We start from the raw sequence: 18430 nt of genomic DNA, 5'->3' as shown, positions 1-18430 counted from the left end.
CTAAACCCTAAACCCCAAAAATGAAGTTGTATTCACATGGATTCTGATAACCATATATGTAATTACATTCATATAAACTCTGATGACCAAATGAATTTAGTCATTTACTGTTAGATCTAGATTGATTAAATCTAAACTTTAAAATGGTTTGAATCTCCACAATAAGATTTTAATCAGCTTAGATCTAATGATAAATGACCAAATTCATATGGTCATCAAGATCCATATGAACGCAACTCTGGAAAAATGATTAAATATCGGTTAAAAGTTCTATTATTCAATAATAAAGATGAGGCGATGAAAAAGCAGGTTCAACATCTCAATTATAGAAAAGGATGAGTTTTTTTTTAAATTTGTCCAATTTCTCAGTTCAAGACTTATCAAACACAACGTGAGTTTTTTTTTTTTATAATACATACCATAAGACTGGCCTTTTATAAAGTAAGAGTAAAAATGGTTTTTGAAGTTCGTATACTAGATCAGTTTAGTTCAAATTAAAGTTTAAATATCAATTCAGTTTGAAATTAATAATATATAACAAATTAATTAAAATACAATCAGTTTTAATATATAAAAAATTAATAAATTTCAACTAATATATGAAAATTTTCCCACTTCAGAACTAAATTAATGTATAAATCTGGATTTGGTCTAAATGATAGTGTAATGACCATTTTCACCCATAATTAGAAGTTTTATAAAATATTTAAGTATTAACCATCAAAAGACTTATGTATTTAGTATATCACAGGTTTACAGTCTACATGCGAAAACGACAAGGAAAACTACGATATTGAGTTTTTTTTTTTTTTAAGTAAAAGACAAATTGTTGAAAATTGCCTACGATTTAAATAAAAGTAGATAAAAACGTTCAACAATATTGACAACAAATCCTCATTAGAGTTTTGCAAGCTCAAGCTATAGAAAGCTATACACAATCATCCTTCCATATAATTCAACTAATCAGGGAGGAATATATGACAAATCCTACGTGCCTCAGATATTTTTTTCATGGTCCGACTTTGAAGCTGTTTGATTATCGAATTAAACATTTAAAATTAATATATTAAATATTTATTGATTTTTAGATCATTTGATAATATTATTTAAAAAAATTCAGTTAAGTTTAAAAATTCACTTATTCTAGTAAGGCAAATATTTTCTACCACTGACATTTTTAAATTCTATACTTATTTTTAATATTCATCATTACATCATTTAATATTTTCAATATTTATAATATTCAACACTGAAATTTTAGTATTTAATTTTTCAACCCTGAATTTTCAGTTTTATAAAATATCTTAACCACTGTTAAAAGTAGCACTGTGGTGGAAAGTCTGAACAACGAGGGATCTTTTTGGATGGTGATAAGAACAGAAATGAATTTGAACCCCACGCGGTTAATTAATAGAACGTGATTAGATTATATTAGTATATATATATATACACGTGTGTTTTGAAACTGTGAAACCCAGTAAGTGGAAATTAAGTCAAATTGAATAATATCTGCATATGATTGGACTGGGCTGTTACAGTTAAGCTACTCATTCCTCCCTGAGATTTATTTCCAAAAACTACAAGGCTGAATGAATGTCTCAGCCAAGTTAGTACAAGAGACCTAAGGTCAAAGGCGTAAACTTCTCATCTTACATAATTTCTCCTGGTCAGTAACCAAAAAGCCCAAGACCCAAAATATTATGGGCAACTAAATTTCAGAGTGGGCTTTCCCATCCATCTTCTGTTAATTTGCTTAGAAGCAAGCACTTTAAAACAATGTTTGCAAACCAAAATTCATTTATAAGGTTGACTATTTTTTAGCTATGCTCTCAAAAGAAATAACAAATATATTCGTTGGAACATTTTGCAAATAAGAATGTTCCTAATAAATGAAAATTAAATTGCAAATTATCAAAGATGTGATATCTCAACTTACAGGAAATATTGTATATGGAACATCTTTGTACAGGTGGCCCTGCAATTCAAAACCTCAAGTCATCTAAAATGTATCATCTGAGTCAATGTTGGTCCTAAGCAAGGTTAACTTTCTACATTACAACTGCATATATATATAATCAGAAATTTGAAAAGCAAAATGATACAGTTTTACTCACATTTTGTAGGCAGAAAATGTAGATTCTAAAGAGCTGAAATTGGGATGAGTAGCAACCCTCAAACTTGTACAACTTCCATTCCATTTACGTTTTCAAATTCAGCACCTGCACATTGCTATACACCAGAGTTCTTGTTCTTCGGTGTATACGCAAAACGGCTAAAATCCACGTCTGGATTTGACCTGAAATTGATATAGAAAAAGTTATGAATGAAGATAGAAGCAAATGTTAAAGGACATAATTGTCCATGAGGCTTGGCATATTTACCTATTGGGATAGGTATTTCGGATATCTTTCAGCGGGGCACGGAGACCGCTAGCACGGGAACCAGTTGAGGAGAATCTAAAGGATGATATCACTGAAACAAATCTTTCCATTGATTTGTCTGCTACGTCTGAATAATGGTTTAAATGTGAAATGTCAGATCCAAACTTTCTTTCTTCTGTCTTCATTCCCAGTTCATCGAGATTAGGAGCATGGCAATCTTCAAGAAAATTAAAAAATGCACATTAGGAGTTTTCTTTCAGACAATGCAAACTCTTGTGAGCAAATAACAATTCAGTTGCACTCTTAAGACTGATGCTTTTAATTAAGTTCATCTTTAGTGGCATCCAAAAATGCCAACTATATACCATGCCTATAAGACAAGCCAAGCTTCCAAAATCACAAGGAAAAATGAGACGAAAGGAAGAGGATATAAACATCAAACACAACATAAGAAATAGTAATCCAAGGCGGATAAATAGTTATAAACTGGAAAGTAAAAGAAATATTCATTCATACGTACAGCTCAAGAATAACTCTTGCAAATAGCACATACCATTCTCAGAAAGAGACTCACTTGCACGCATATGCTTCGATTTCATATTCTCCTGAAGCAGTTAACAGAGTGAGATAAATATATATAGATATAGATATATTATTAGAAAGATATATGCCAAAATGAAAAAGTTACAGAAGAGAATACTTACTATTTGGATAGAGTCATTTAAAGAGGCCTTCCTTTTCACAGCAATGCCACTGTTGTTGCAAGAAGCATCTTTAATAATGATATCCTTGTTCTTATCAGAATCAATTACTGCATCAGCCTTGAGTAAGGGCCTTTCTTGAAGATTCTCTTGATGATTATTGTTCGATGACTTGCACTGAAAGTAAGAGCTCCTCACCACCACCTTATTGTTTTCTATTCTTGTTTTGTAAGAACTCCTAAGAATGAAATTAGAAGTATCACTGGCAACATCATCCTTGACTAAGAGGTTTTCTTGTTCACTATCTTCATCAATGTTTTTTACTGATTGGTGCTTCAAATAAGCATTCCCACTAACAACCTTTTTGTTCTGTGTACTTCTTTCATCTTGAACTACAGAAACATTCTTATTATCACACTCCTTTAGCAGTGCTTCACAAGGCTTATGTATTGAATCACCAAAGTTTGAGGGCGAAATATGCTCTGAACTTCCCTTCTCATCAGAAAAACCTTTGGAGTCAAAAAGTTTATGCAATCAGAATTGTTTATATCAACATAACTCATATTAAACTAGGAAAACCTATTTCAAGAGGACATATCCTCACCAGGAGCTGAATCCTCTAAACGTTCAAGGAGCTCAGGGGCAATATCACTTCTCACCTGCAAGAGGAACCAATAATATAAAGAGGCAAAGAGGCAAAGAGAAGATTTCAACCAAGTGATAGTGATAAGCCAAAGTTCTCACAACTCTAGCATTTTTACTCACTGTGTCCGCGGGTGGAGTGCTTTCCACATTTTCAGAGCAAAATGAGGACGCTGAAGGAGAACACATATTACTTGAAGCATTCTTCACGCTGCAATGTTCCTCGGCAATAGGGGAAAATTTATCCACTGGACTTGGACATATAGGCGATTTTCGTGGGGCCGTGAATTCTCTCTTTGCTTCAAGAGATGCAAAGCCTAGTGGGTATGAAGGAAAACTAAAAGAAATAACAGCAAGCAGATGATAAAGTAACTGTGACCAAGACAGTGATTCAAATTAGTAACAGAAATTAGAACAATTGCCCTCAATCCTGCTCTTAGCTGACAAGGCTTTTGTACATCTACCACATATGTAGCTCTATGCTTCATCCAAATTTAAAATTTCATCTTGAGATACAATGTCTCTGTTTACCTAACCTGAATTAAGACATCGTTGACACCTATTCCAGTAGTTATTTTCTTAGTTATATAACCTGAAAATAAGCCCTAATCTGTTTCAGACTGTAACAGACCATGTAATACACTAGGAATACATGGGATACCATGTACATTAAGAGACTATATTAATATGTTTTATTTAAGAGCAATACACATATATATACAAGGTTCTCCTTCAATCAAGGAGACAAACTGACCCTACCAGCAATTCTAGCAGCCCTACAGCAGCCTTAGGCATGCTATTCATTAATTACATTGACTTATACTCTAACACAGACAATGATAGAGGAAGTAGAAACGTCACAAACAGCTAAATGGACATAATAATAAGTTGTGTTTCAGATAGTCAAAGAGTTTACAGCATGCATGGAACCTAATGCCATAAATTGCTTCCCATCCACCATTTAAGAAACTGCACCAATTTAGGACATGGCAATCACACAAATATACTTGTTACCAGATAACTTATATTTATAGTTCCATAGTTGGAAACGAGTATCTTGGATGAATTTGAAGGATACAGAAGTACTTGGTGAGGAGATTCTTCTGCAACGGCAAATCTAGCTTTTTCCTTCCTTTTTCAGGTTTGACATTCTTTAACTCTGATTTTCTGTAAAGAGCCACTTCGGAACTAGCAGTTCTTTCCTGTTAGTGCACCGAAAATATTGGATGCAAAAGGAATTCTTATCAGGAAAGGATTTAATTTTTTAAAAAAAAAACACTTGTAATCTTCACATGTTTAACAAAGATATTGCAAGCATCACCTTGATATATCAATGTCACAGAAAAGAAAACTAACTGACAATAATGTAGATAACTTAGGGATAACCATCATATGGCTCCACCAAAAAGTCACTGTATTTTTAGGTTTCAAGCAAAAGAGAGCTATTGAAAACTTCAAGTTTTCATTCAATTCAGTGCAGGAAAGGGGAGAGGGGGACCAAATCTGATGACAACTTTATACACTCCTGAGGGAAGATAAACAGATCAGCAGTACATTAAAGAAGTAAATAGCAAACAGCATAGACAAAAAAGGAACATAAACTGTTTGTTGACACGAGAATACTAAAAACAATGAAGCATTGTTTGTGAAAAGCAGCATGTAGGAAAATTCAAACAGCTAGAAAAGGCGGACTATAATTTTCACGGGTAATGCTTCTGTGATCATAATTTCAACGTTATTGAGGAACACTTGTGCAAGAGCAAGACAATAATGTCTTGCAAATTCATACTAGCAGCAAGAGTGGAGACTATTCATTCAAAGATATAGCAGCATCTGATTTAGATTTCTGCTGAAACTTAGTAATTCCTTTCTCCTCTCCAAACTGGTATCTCAAGCATGATTTTTGTACTTAGATCGTAGCTACCAGAAAATACAAAAAAAGCCACATAAGATTTTTCTCATGGGACTTTAATGCAAACATCATTCTAACATCATAGAGGCTGCGACAGAGAAATGACAATTAGAACACAACCATGATAAACCCAGGTTTCCTAAATCATCAAACCTTGAAACAGGTCTTGGAAAAAAGAAATATATATGAGTAATAAAGTAAATAAAGAAGATACCTTGAATGGCATGCAGGTAAACGGATCCAGATACCCTTCAGCAATACCTTTAGCTAGATGTTGTGGCATCATTGTGTTTCAAGTTAAGGTACGAAACAAAGCTCCAAATGGGAATAAGTATAAGCACTTAGATCAAAACATACAAAAATAAAAAGGATATGGGCCTAAAAATTCCAAATCATCACCATCATTGTCAGATAAATCAGACAAATGTATCATAGCTTCAGTTGTAGGATCATAAACCCTTTGATGTTGGAAAGTCAATATTGCTTTGTGAAATGACTCTTCATAAAGAGGAGGAACAGACACGGTGCTATACTTCAGATGCTTGATTACCTAAAAGAACCAGTCATCAATAGTTACATAAGATAAAATAAAAAATTCACCTTAATAGAAAGCAACATCTGAAAAATTAAGTTCGGCTTCCGATCACAGCCCATGTGATCAGCTTGTGTATGTTGCATAAGAGCTATTATTGTTCTATGCAGTAAAAGTAATTGATCATGTCCCTAACAAAACTCACCTTGTCATAGTGTTTGAACTTTGAAATTAGTGCATGAGCCCGTTTAAGTCCCATTCCAGGCAATGACTGAAGATAGTCGCAACCACTTAAAATACACATCTCAAGTAGCATTCTATTGGTGAATCCTGCAAAACTTAAGTCTTTGTTCTGCTGGAGCCTGGAATACTGGAACTCAACACCTTGCCCATACTTATCCATCTTGAAGATAATCTGGATAAAAAATGCATAATCAAAGTGTAATATAAATACAATAAAAATAGAAACAATAAGTTCGAGATAATCAACCACCAGGGAACTCACTCTTGGACATCCAAATGGTATTAGGTCAGAATCCTCAGTGATTACTGCATCAACTTGTGAGCTTATTGCCAAGAAGGTCATTTGGGCATCAGCCTCATATGGAGCCACAACAAAAGAAACATTCTCTTGCTTTAAGATCTTCCATATGCAATCACATTAGTAGGATAAATTTTAGTATATGGTAGTACAAGCTGCAAAATTACATAAAGATAAGACAAAGAACTAATCTCCATGACATGCCACTCCTACCTGGATCAGGTCATGAGCAATTGAAGGTGAAATGTCAACGGCTTTCTGGTAGCACTCATAAGCAGCAGCAGCATTTCCATTTGACTCATGCTCAACAGCACGTGCAAGATTTTCCTTCCTAGCTCTGCATTTTGCATGACGTAGAAAACTACTTGTTAGCATTTAGCAACAGTTTCACGATCCTACATATTGGATCAGTCACATATGATAGGATATAACCTATGTTGCACGGAAACGGATACAGGGAAACGTTATTTCTAAGAAAAATTAGCTAGAAAACGGTAATGGAAGCAGAAAAGAAACCGAAACGGACACGAAATGGGGAAACACTATTGAAGAAGAGTTTCCATGCAACATAGGATATAACCATATAGGATAGGACAATAAACAAATAAAATTAGGTATGCAAAACAGAATAGCTGCTCCAACTTTTTCATTTTCTGTGGTTAAGACAATTAGACATACTATCAAGAAGACTCTCGAGAGAATAGCAATAAAAAGGAAGCAAAAAGCTTTTCCCAAGAAGAATTTTATTGAAAGCACATCAACCCAAAGTGGCGGTAATAAAGAAACAACTTAAGGGAGAAGTGGGAATACTTCACCATCCGAATCCATACATCGATGTGCATCAAACTTATATTGCATAAATCTACAGAAAAGACTCGAAGAGAGCCAATTCTTAATCAGAAATTTGCAAGGCAGTATTAAATTGAAACCTTTAAACTACACGATTGATGCATTATACTTGAAAAAAAAATGTCAAACTATAGAGACATAACATAATATTATATATAGCCGATGAACCTTCAGAATTACATCTTCAAAGGAGCAGTTTGGCCTAGAGTTACTTTTCATGTACAATATTGGTCATGGCCCAATCGAGCTATACAATAATGATAAGGCAAATTTGAGAAGTCAAAAGATAGCTAGCATACCTTGCACGCTTGTTCTCTTGTTCAATCTTCATCGGTAGAAGACCACCATCAAAGACAAGAGTAGGTTTAACACCATAATGCCGCAGCAAATTTACTCTATGCATGCAGTAGTCGATGTGCCTAAAAGATTAGATACAAATGCACATTTCTTATAAGAATATGCATCCACAACAAAAGGGAAAAGCTTGTAACACAATGTTGTCAAAAAGACACAAGTTGAAATGAAGAATACCCATTATCCCAACTTTAAATGACAAGGCACTGAAAAGTTATGAGCTTGGGTATTGGCATACTTTTATAGAAATACATAGCATGGAAAAAACACTTTATCTAATAGAAAAGGGTCATAGAAATTTCTCTGAATTCTTAATATTGCTCCATATTAGGATTTCCAAACGAATCAATCGATTAAAACAATATACCCATTAAGTTATCTGTATTCAATTTTTAGAACTCTCAGCATTATTTGACAAATACTTGTATGCGTATGCAAACCAGCGATTGAAATATGTCGCGTCTTTGTTAAAAAAAAAATACCCGTTTACCCAATCTGATTAAGTTCTGAAAGTTTTCGAATCAATCGCGCCTAAACACAAATTGAAATACATATATGCTAGTATAGAGAAAACCTGGTGGTTGGTAATTCTTTGCAGAGCTGAGTGCTACAAGACAATGCGCCTTTGTGGAGCCAAGAATAAGTATCAACAGCAACAGAACAACCCTCTAATTCCTTAATATGCAGTGGTACCATTACCGACTTCAGAAGAGGCAAAAGACCTTGTATTCCCATCTCTTCGCCTTGTGAGGAGCTGTTGCTAGTTGATAATGAAGGTCAGCTGGTAAGGAGCTTGAAATCCTCAATTTCAATTTCGAAATGAAGAGCAGGACAGCGCCCTAATATTGCATTTTCATCAATCAGGGTTTAGAATTAAGATTTGGGAATTTGGGATAGAATGTTAAGATTAACCTTGGCGGGAAACTTTTCGTTTTTCGTTTTTTTTTTTTTTTTAAGTATTTCATTGTATTGTTGAAAAAGAAAGAATAATGAACATAATAAATCAGAAAAATAAAGAATAATAATTTAGAGTCTATTTACCTTTTAAATTTAGGCATACCTTATTCTAATACATTTTTTCGAAAACACATCCTCTTTGTAATTTAGTTGTCAATTTAGAGAAGAGCAAAACAACCAAGAAACCAAAAACATAAACAAAGAACAATAAAGATAAGTAGAAGTCTTTACCAAAAAAAATAAATAAAGATAAGTAGAAAGTAAATTTTGAATGCTTTGAGTAAAAAATTTCAATCTCATATTCTTAATCCATCTTCTACGTAAATTTGAATGTTTAAAGTAAATTTAATAGTTCACAAATATAATATGGATTCGTATTTTATGAAATTAGAAACCTATTTGGGGCTCACATTTTGTGAAATGATCTAAACCCAAATAATAATGTTGTAGCCTGGACTAAACAATAAATTTGTAGGAGGGGAGATTAATCGATGAATTTCGGAAGGAAGACGGTCCTTCCAATCAGAATGATGACGATTGATGTTCTTTGATGACGATTGATGTTCTTTGATGATTGTACCTGTTAGATATCGATCTTCTCACAAACACTCTAATGCCTAAGTTAGATATCGTAATAATGGTACTCTTGTATCTCTCGAAATCCAACCCCCATCTCCTTAATTGAAAGGCTATTTATAGGAATTAAATGAGGAAGTTACATGGATGGAGGTTACCTGGGAGTTATCAGAATGATATAGTTTTCAATCGTGGATGCAGTTAATAAACCATTTAATAACTTTTAGGATTATGTGGAGGTATATAACCGTTAACATGAGATGCCTGATTGATTACGTGTGTTATGGTCATATCAAATAAAATATGAACACGTATCATAAAATGAGAACTCAAATGGGTTCTCATTCCATAAAATGTAAACCCGGGTTTTAATATCATAAAATACTAAACCAAAACATAAAATGAGAATCTCAAATGGATTCTCATTTCATAAAATGTGAACCAAAATGATAATTTACCAACAATAAAAAAGATCTTTAAGTCTAAGTTACCGCTCATCGGAATTAGCTTAACATATGTATATACAGGTTGAAAATTAGAGAAATTCTTGTAAAATTTAACGATTTAGAAAGTTTGGGAGATAGGAAGTTAAAGAATCAAAGGGTATTTTGGATATAAAAGTTCAAAGTATCTAGTTTAGTAGCATACGTTGTTGAAATATATCTAAAAATGTAATGATCTTAATACAAGATATATGATTGGGCCTTAACTATAAGCTCGAGCTTTTAGTTCAATCGGTTCCATGACATGGTATCAGAGTGTACCCCTGAAATCAAATGCCCCACAGTTTTTGGCAACTTCAATTAACTCACTAGGCCTTCGACGTGCCTCACGTGTTTCCATCATAGTTACCAAAGCTTCAATTAATGTTCGGGGTTCAAACTGCAGGATTTGTGCAACTTGTGGCATTGCAGCTTGTGGAGTCACAGGTGGTACACGATGTTCAGGTTCGGGTGGTATTGGTGGAGGATTAACAAGTTGATTTTCTGGTGGTTGTCTTTGAGGTTGGAAAACAGGTGGAACTCTAGCATCAGAGGCTACACTATCCTCTGTGCTCACGGGACCCCGTCCCAATTCTCTTCTTTCTGCATTTCTACCTCTACGCCTATTTAGAGGTGGTCGGCCACGTTGTCGTCTTGGATGCATCTATATGATGAACAAACTATTACAATTTATATATGTGATATGCATGAATAATATTTATTCAACTTCTCAATACACTTTAGTAAGTTATATACTTGACACGGATATACCTATATATATATATATATACTTATGGACCAACCTATTGCTCTGATACCAAAATGTCAAACCCGATCCAAAATAGAATCGGATATGACAGTGAGACGTTACCACAGACGTGAACGAGTCGGAAGTAACATCTCACAATCAAATGTTAAGAATTACAAATCATGTTTGAACTTAAAAACATTTTCTACATATACTTTTACATTTGTAAAATGTCGAAATCATTTAAAATTTCCAATTACGAATCCTTTTCTCGTGTGTTTTACCAAAACGAGTTCGAAACATAGAAAATTACTCAAATTCTAACTTGTTAACTTTTAATTTGCCTAATCTCATAAATTAACACCATACTTGGACATTCAAACCAAAATCCGGCATACTACAACTTTATATTCGATTCAAAATGGGCGACGTAAGTTCCTACATATTCACAAGCACAAAAAAAAACGTCTATATCTACATGTACAAAATGGTATGCAATACCCTACAAGACGACTTGGACAATCGTGGCTGTATCCAATCCTCGCCCTAGTGTCGAACACTTCCCTCAGTACCTCGTACTTCTTCGCCTAAAAACATTAAAACATTTGAAAATATGAGACAAAAATCTCAGTAAGCAACTATCAACTATAGAAACTAGTTTTTACGTAAAATAGCTATATGTATACATTTGTGAAAACATTTAACCAAACCAATCCTTAAACTTATTAACTTGTAAACAACATCCAATTAAAATAGAATTTTAATCAATAACCTCAAATCAAACTTAAATCAAAACACAACGATTCTTATATTAACATTTACTAAAAACCGAAGTTCGAATCAAATTCAATATCGTATCCATCACCGAGTATCCCCTCGTAAATCGATCCACAACACATAAACATAATCGAGACGTCTCTTTTACCATGCCTAATCCCGTATTGGTCTTACCCAAAACTTCGCTGCCAATACCCGACTAGATCTTTAGACTGTGTACACAGGCCATGTTCCTCACTGAACATGGTCTTCAAATATCAAACCACCCGTCCGGACTACTCCTGATGGATACAAACTTTACCCAAAATCCAACCAAACTTCAATTTCATCAAATAGATCCAACTTTACTACAATCATCAATAAATCGAAATCCAACATTTACTGAACCAAAATAGCAATTGAACCCTGAAGAAATCCAAAATATCATTAAAATCCTTAAAGAAATCCAATTGAACACTAATTGAACCAAAATAACATTAAAACCCTTAAAGAATTCCAATTGAACCAAATTCCAATTTGAACACTAATTGAACCAAAATAACACTAAAACCCTTAAAAGAATTCCAATTGAACACTAATTGAACCAAATTCCAATTTGAACACTAATTGAACCAAAATAACATTAAAACTCTTAAATAAATTCAAATCAACATCAATTGAACTCAAATAGCACTTAAACCCTTGAGAAAACCAATTCAACATCAATTGAACTAAATATCCCTTAAGAAAACCAATTCAATATAAATTGAACTAAATAATAATCAAACTCTTAGGAAGAACCAATTCAACATCAAGGTAAAACCAATTCAACATCAAAATAGTTCAAAATTACCATTGTGAACTCATTTCCTTCAAACTTGAACACAATCTCAAATCAACAACCAATACTCAAATAATTTCTAAGAAAACCCTTAGGAGACAAATTCATGGAGATTTATAGCTTAATATACATATATTTATACATGCAAACCAAAAACTAGTTGATAGTTACTTACCTTAGCCTAAATTTGAGATTAACACCACAAAACCCTAAATCTGTCCCAAAATCTGCCTAGCCTGTATTCTCTTCTCACACCTCTAAATCAAAATCCATCCGGTCAGAAGTTGCTTCTATGTGTCTAGAGTCTCCAGTTAAAATTTGAGGTCATTTGAACGGTTAGATCTCTGGCAACACCCAAAATGGTGGAGCTGCCATGTTTTTGGTGGTGGTTGAAGGTGGAGGAGAAATGAGAGAAGAATGATGGAGGAAGAACAGTGGTGAAGGATTGGTTTGATCACAAATGATTTTCATTTCTGAAATAAGGCTATATATAGGCCTTGAATTAAGTGTTTAATTATTCCTTTTGGTCCTCCAAACATCTAATTTCTTTTAAAACTTACCCTAAACTTATAATTATTATAAAAATGTGCAATTACCCTCAAAACTATACCCGTAACACCCAATTAATCGACCAATCCTATAACGGATTTAATATAACTTAGGGTTTGGGGTATAATAAATAAAATTTAAGGGCACAGATGTGACACAGAGCCTCTAGGCCAAACAGTTGAAGATTTGAGTCCCGACACCCTCATTAATTTGTGGAATTAAAAACGCATGGTGGAATGCGTCTCTAATTGTCATTAGAATGCTAAGAGCAACTCCAGTGGTTGCTAAAAGGGACCAATTTGTAATTTTCCGGCGAGTCTCCAGCCAAAATTGAGCAAAAAGAAAGCTTAATTACATGAGAGGGTGATATACACATTATATTGTTTTGTCAAATGGTGGATATCAAACACAAAGTTGGCGCGTAATCTATCTATCTATACTACATACTAAACCAGTAACTTAAAAATACATGTGTCATGTTTTAAAATGCCTTAATGCTGATGTGTAATTTTATTCCATTTCTTAAAAATCTAAATTGTAAAACGTGTATTGCAAAAAGAAAAATCACTCTGCAAAAATTAAACAAAATAAAATCAAAAATAAAAAATCTCCAATTTCTAGAATTTTCTAACCGTTTGAAACTTATCTATGATCTCAACTACTCCTTCAAAATACCCTAGGCCATTTTGCAACACCCTCCTTCAATCTCACTCTCACTCGGGGAATGCAGATAATTCTTGCAATTTAGTTTTGATTTCCCCCAATCTGCATCTCCTTAAGAGATAATTATTTTTTCAACTTTCGTTTTTTCCATTACATGGTTTGTATCATTATTTCCAGTTCACATTTGATTTATCTTATATACTACAAATACTGATTCTTAGGTTAATCATCTGTAAGATCGCTAACCTTATCAATAATGCTTCTTTAGTTCCAGATTCTTTAAGTCAATCATATTGATTCACCAATTCTTAGTATGTTTTTACATATTATAAATGAAACATGGTTTTTATTTAATTTATTTATAGGCATTGGAGTTTAATTGTCTAAAGGATCGAAAAGAAGGAAAAGAAAATTTATTCGCAAATAGTGTTGGTATCTTCTCCTTTTACAAATCATGTTTTTTATTTATTCGCAAATAGTGTTGGTATCTTTTAGGTGTTTTTTAATTGTCTAAAGGATCATGTTTTTACATATCCAACTGTCTGTTGGTTTTGAAGCCAAATTATTGCGTTGAAGAGCATAAGAGGTAATTGTGTTACTTTTGATAGCCTTAAATGATTATATTATACAAGCAGTACTATTATGAAATATATGCTAAAAAAAAACTTTTAACATATACTGGTGTGCTATTTTTATCAAGGGTTTTTAATATATATTGTTCAATATTAATGGTTACTTATCCTTATCCTTGTGCATAAACCACCTTTTTAGTATAGCAAAAAAGTATTATTGTTAACTTAAATTGAGATAGTGAATTATCAAATATTCTCAGGTTTCCACTGTAGTGCCATTTTTATAGACAAACAATTTTTTGGAATTTGAGAAGTATCTCTGATCATTTTTAATTTCGTAACATATTTAATAAATATTTGGCTCTTCTTACACGTGTGTGATATAAGACCGTCATTTCATTGAGTACTTCTTGAAATTCTATCTGATTTTTTTCCCTAGATGCTTCTAAAAGTATATAAAGATATCTAGACTTTCAAATTGTAATTGCTATTAACAATCGTAATAGCAATGGACAAAAAATTTGTTTCTATTAATGAGTTTTTCAGTCAATAGCCCATATTAATAGGTTAATTATTGCTTACTGAATTTTTTTTATTTATTTTTATTCTAGGAAAAGAGAAATATAGTGATTGTAATGAAGGAAAGAAGAAATGGAAGCTCAACATACAAATTACGGATTTTATATGTAAATTAAATAATAACCATAATTTTTTATAAAATGTATGTTAGTATTTATTTATTTTTTATTTTTTTTACTGAAAAAAGAGAAACACAGTGGTTGTAAATGAAAGAAGAAATGGAAGCTCAATGGAAAGATTTTAGCTCATGTAAATTAAAGAATAACCACAACATTTTTCTTATAATACGTGTGTGTTTTTAAAGAATTCTTATAATATGTATTAAATACCAACAAAGTGTCTTGAATAATCTATTTTAGTAAAGTATGTATATATGATTTTTGTCAAATAAACTAGCAGAATATTGGTTAAGTTTCTTTGTTCCAAAAGGAAACCCAAAACTATGAAATTGGGGTGCCTGTAGATGTAGTATTTTGAAACATAATACTAATTTATAAATTTACAAAATAATTAATCATATAAAATCAGATAACAATTCAATATAAATTTTATCTTCTCCTTTCTAATAAAATCAAACATAAGGATGTCAATTGTATTGAAAAATATCCAACATTGATTTTTGAACATAATTCTCTAGGGATCGAAAGAAAGAGTATTCTAAATGGGACTAGAAAAGAAAAGACAAAAACTTAAAACTAAAATTGCTTCGGCTGATATATTATATAACCGACATAATGTGAGGCTAAATATAAGCAAGAAAATATAGGGGTGTGATAGTATCGGAAAAAATAAATTATGAGCATATGTAATGTATAGTTTTTTTTTAATTTAATAAAAAAAATTATACTATTAAGCCCTCCAATAGTTCAAAAAATTGGTGTGGGATTTCCTTTAGGTATATACTACCGGCCAATATTACTCTTTTGGAGATTAATGAATAGAGAAAAAAAAAAGTAGAGTAAAAGAAAAGATATACGTGATGGGGTAGTTTGTGTCTTTCACTCTTTTTAGATGATTAATGAATGTCCATAAAAAAATAGAGTAAAAGAAAAAATGCACATGATGGGTACATGTGGGAATAGAATTATCTCATTGGGCACACGCTGATGGCCATGTTTAATTAAATTTATAATTTATTTGATTTGTTTATTAATTTATGACAGGTAAAACTACGTTACGAGTTGGTACTCGTGAACCAAATAAGATAATAATGGAGTTCAAAATTTGTACATGTTAGTATAATAGAACATGATCGGTAGTTTCAATAATAAACGGATAAAGATATGAGTGTGATATAAACAATGGATTGCCCGTTGACATTCCTAATTTTAATCAAATATTTAATAAGTTAATTATTTTATTAGACAATGTCCTTTCAAAAAATAATTGGCAATGCTTTGTTTTTTTAAAGAGTCATTAGAGCTCTAAAATAAAATATATGGCTTCAAAAATAGTATACAAGTACAAATTTCGGCTTATATATTTATTAATATTTTTATAAAATAATTAATACAAACAAAGAATTATAATCCCTCAGATTTTTCTATAAACACCGTGCAATTGCACGGGTATAAAGCTAGTTCTTTAAAATTTGTATCAAATAGTTGGTTTTCTTATGTCTCTTCATTCTTGTTTTCTACTGTCCAATTAATTAATTTTTGTTACAAAATACAAATTAAATTGGTTTCACAGGGAAACGTAACTTTTTATTTTTAAATTTGGTAAAAGCTATGTTTACTTTGTTTTTTACAATGTAAGATTTACTTTGTGTGTTTTCACCATTGGATTAATTTTATACTCCATCATCCAATAGTGAAAACATACCAAGTAATGGTACTTTGTCAAAAACAAAGTAACCATAGAAGACACCTTTAAATTTATATATATTATAAATTCCTATAAATATATTTGTTTGAATTCAAAAGAAATTATTAATTTTCAATATTTTTCTAATTTTTTAATGGATCGTCTTGATAAACACAATTAATTTAATGGATTTAATTTGTTTGTTTGTATATTTATACATTACAAAATAAGTTAATTAATTAAAAATAAAATATTATATATCATATGAGATCCATTGGATAGTAGTGATAATGACTAACCACTAGAGAGTATTTTTTTATAGGATGTGTTTTGATGAGAGAGTTGTTATAAATTGATGATATGGAATGGTTGGAGAATGTACAATCCTCCAATTATTAGAGTTGCTCTAATTGATTTTTCTGCTTTTAGTTAAATTTTACTTGTCAATGCATAAAATGGAACAATTTAGCTCTTAACATCACCAAATCTCTTTTAAAAAGCAAATTTAATCCCAATGAATGTAAATTTATTCTTTATAAAATGATATAAATTTAATTCTAATATTTTCAAAGCAATATTAATTTTGGTCCTAGCGTTGTTAAAAATTTAAAAAAAAAAACTGATTTGATTGTTATTTAACTGTCATTTCAGACTTTTCAAACATCAATTATGTCTGAGATATTTGGATAATTATTATTATCGGCTACTAAAGTTTAGACAATATCCTCAAAAGGTCATAAAAGTTTAATTTATCTCAATAAAATTACTTAAGTTTACTTTTATCCTAATAAAGTCAATTTGAACGTTTTTCAATCATCTTTTCGCTAAAATTGTTGACATGGTATCTTAACGTCACATCGACGCTAACTGACATATTAAAAAAATGTAATTACACATTTTAATTGACAGTCGATTGAGACATGAGTTAATTTATGTCACTTGACGTTGAGACATGTGATTAGATATCACGTAATCAACTCTGACGAAAAAATGATCGAAAAACGTCCAAATGACTTTATTTGGACAAAAAAATTAATAATTTTTATTAAAACAAATTAAAAGTATGATCTTACTGGACTAAACCAAGACTGATACTTATAGGACTGTCTGCCATCGTAATAGCATCACGCCCTCACACAGGTGAGGGCGTGATGCTATTACGCCCTTCCTGTGGAGTTCTTATATTAAGCACCCGGTATTCCATGTCACTCGGAAGATCGCCAATTCATATTTGGACACGTGTAGTGTGAGCCCACATAATAATTAAAAGGGTCCTCATATTTACAGCCCTAAGAGCATCTCCAACACTGCTCTTCAAACCACTTTATCTTCAAAATTAGCGAGTAGAATAGCGAGAGAGGAACTCCAACAGAGTGACCTGGCTGGCTATTATTTTGGCGATAGGTGTTTTGCTCGCTTCTTTTACCGAGCTCTGTTCGCTCTCTATTTCTATTCTTTAATATTAAATTCTCTCTCTTGAAAGATTTCTTTCTTTCTCTGTTGTATACAAGAACGGTAGATACAAGAACGGTCTGCACCAGAGCTCCACGGTCGAAATTGGAGAAGTTGCCGAGAGGCTTGGTCACAACAGATTGCAATTGATAAAGGTTAGGGTTTCTCTTGGATTATTACTAATTTTTGGGATTTATTTTGCTGCTCAATTAATTTTTGGGATTACTAAAATTTTCTTGTACGTTAATTTTTGGGTTTCTCTGTTTATTGCCATTTGCCAGCATAGTTTGTTGTTTTCCATTTGAAATATGCATATGCAATGGATTCTGTTCAATTTTTTTGTTATTTTGTTGAATCATTGGGTGATTTGTTGACTCATTTCCAATTATCTGTTGATGAAAATGTTGGAATTGAGAGATGAAGAGTTCTGTTGATACTCTTTTTGAGTCTGCACTCCCTCCATAGGACGAGTTGTCGATCTTTGTTCATTTTCCTATATAGAAGAGTACAGTCAAGAATGTGGTCTTCTGCTGTTGG

General features: G+C 32.1%; 1 protein-coding gene across 3 annotated transcripts; it reads right to left on the bottom strand.

Annotated features, from left to right (window-relative positions):
- Nucleotides 1-1811: 1811 nt before the first annotated feature.
- Nucleotides 1812-8850, bottom strand: LOC136233019 (exonuclease 1). 3 transcript variants are annotated; one of them, XM_066022549.1, is made up of 15 exons: nt 8487-8850; nt 7858-7977; nt 6923-7046; nt 6674-6811; nt 6374-6583; nt 6012-6186; nt 5851-5924; nt 4803-4926; nt 3848-4041; nt 3687-3741; nt 3086-3591; nt 2902-2986; nt 2382-2598; nt 2115-2296; nt 1812-1975 (listed from the first exon to the last, which is right to left on the bottom strand). In XM_066022549.1, exons 1-14 carry the CDS (start codon nt 8645-8647, stop codon nt 2230-2232), a joined length of 2250 nt encoding a protein of 749 aa, XP_065878621.1. In that variant the 5' UTR covers nt 8648-8850; the 3' UTR covers nt 1812-1975; nt 2115-2229. The 3 variants fall into 3 exon arrangements, with proteins under 3 accessions (XP_065878621.1, XP_065878619.1, XP_065878620.1); XM_066022547.1 differs by having other exon boundaries at nt 6374-6811; XM_066022548.1 differs by having other exon boundaries at nt 2935-2986; nt 6374-6811.
- Between the last annotated feature and the right edge of the window lie 9580 nt (nt 8851-18430).

The sequence above is a fragment of the Euphorbia lathyris genome, chromosome 6 (genome assembly GCF_963576675.1).
Source record: "Euphorbia lathyris chromosome 6, ddEupLath1.1, whole genome shotgun sequence".
Classification (NCBI taxonomy): domain Eukaryota; kingdom Viridiplantae; phylum Streptophyta; class Magnoliopsida; order Malpighiales; family Euphorbiaceae; genus Euphorbia; species Euphorbia lathyris.
Note: the sequence above shows the minus strand (reverse complement) of the source record. Positions and strands in the feature narration are given on the sequence as shown.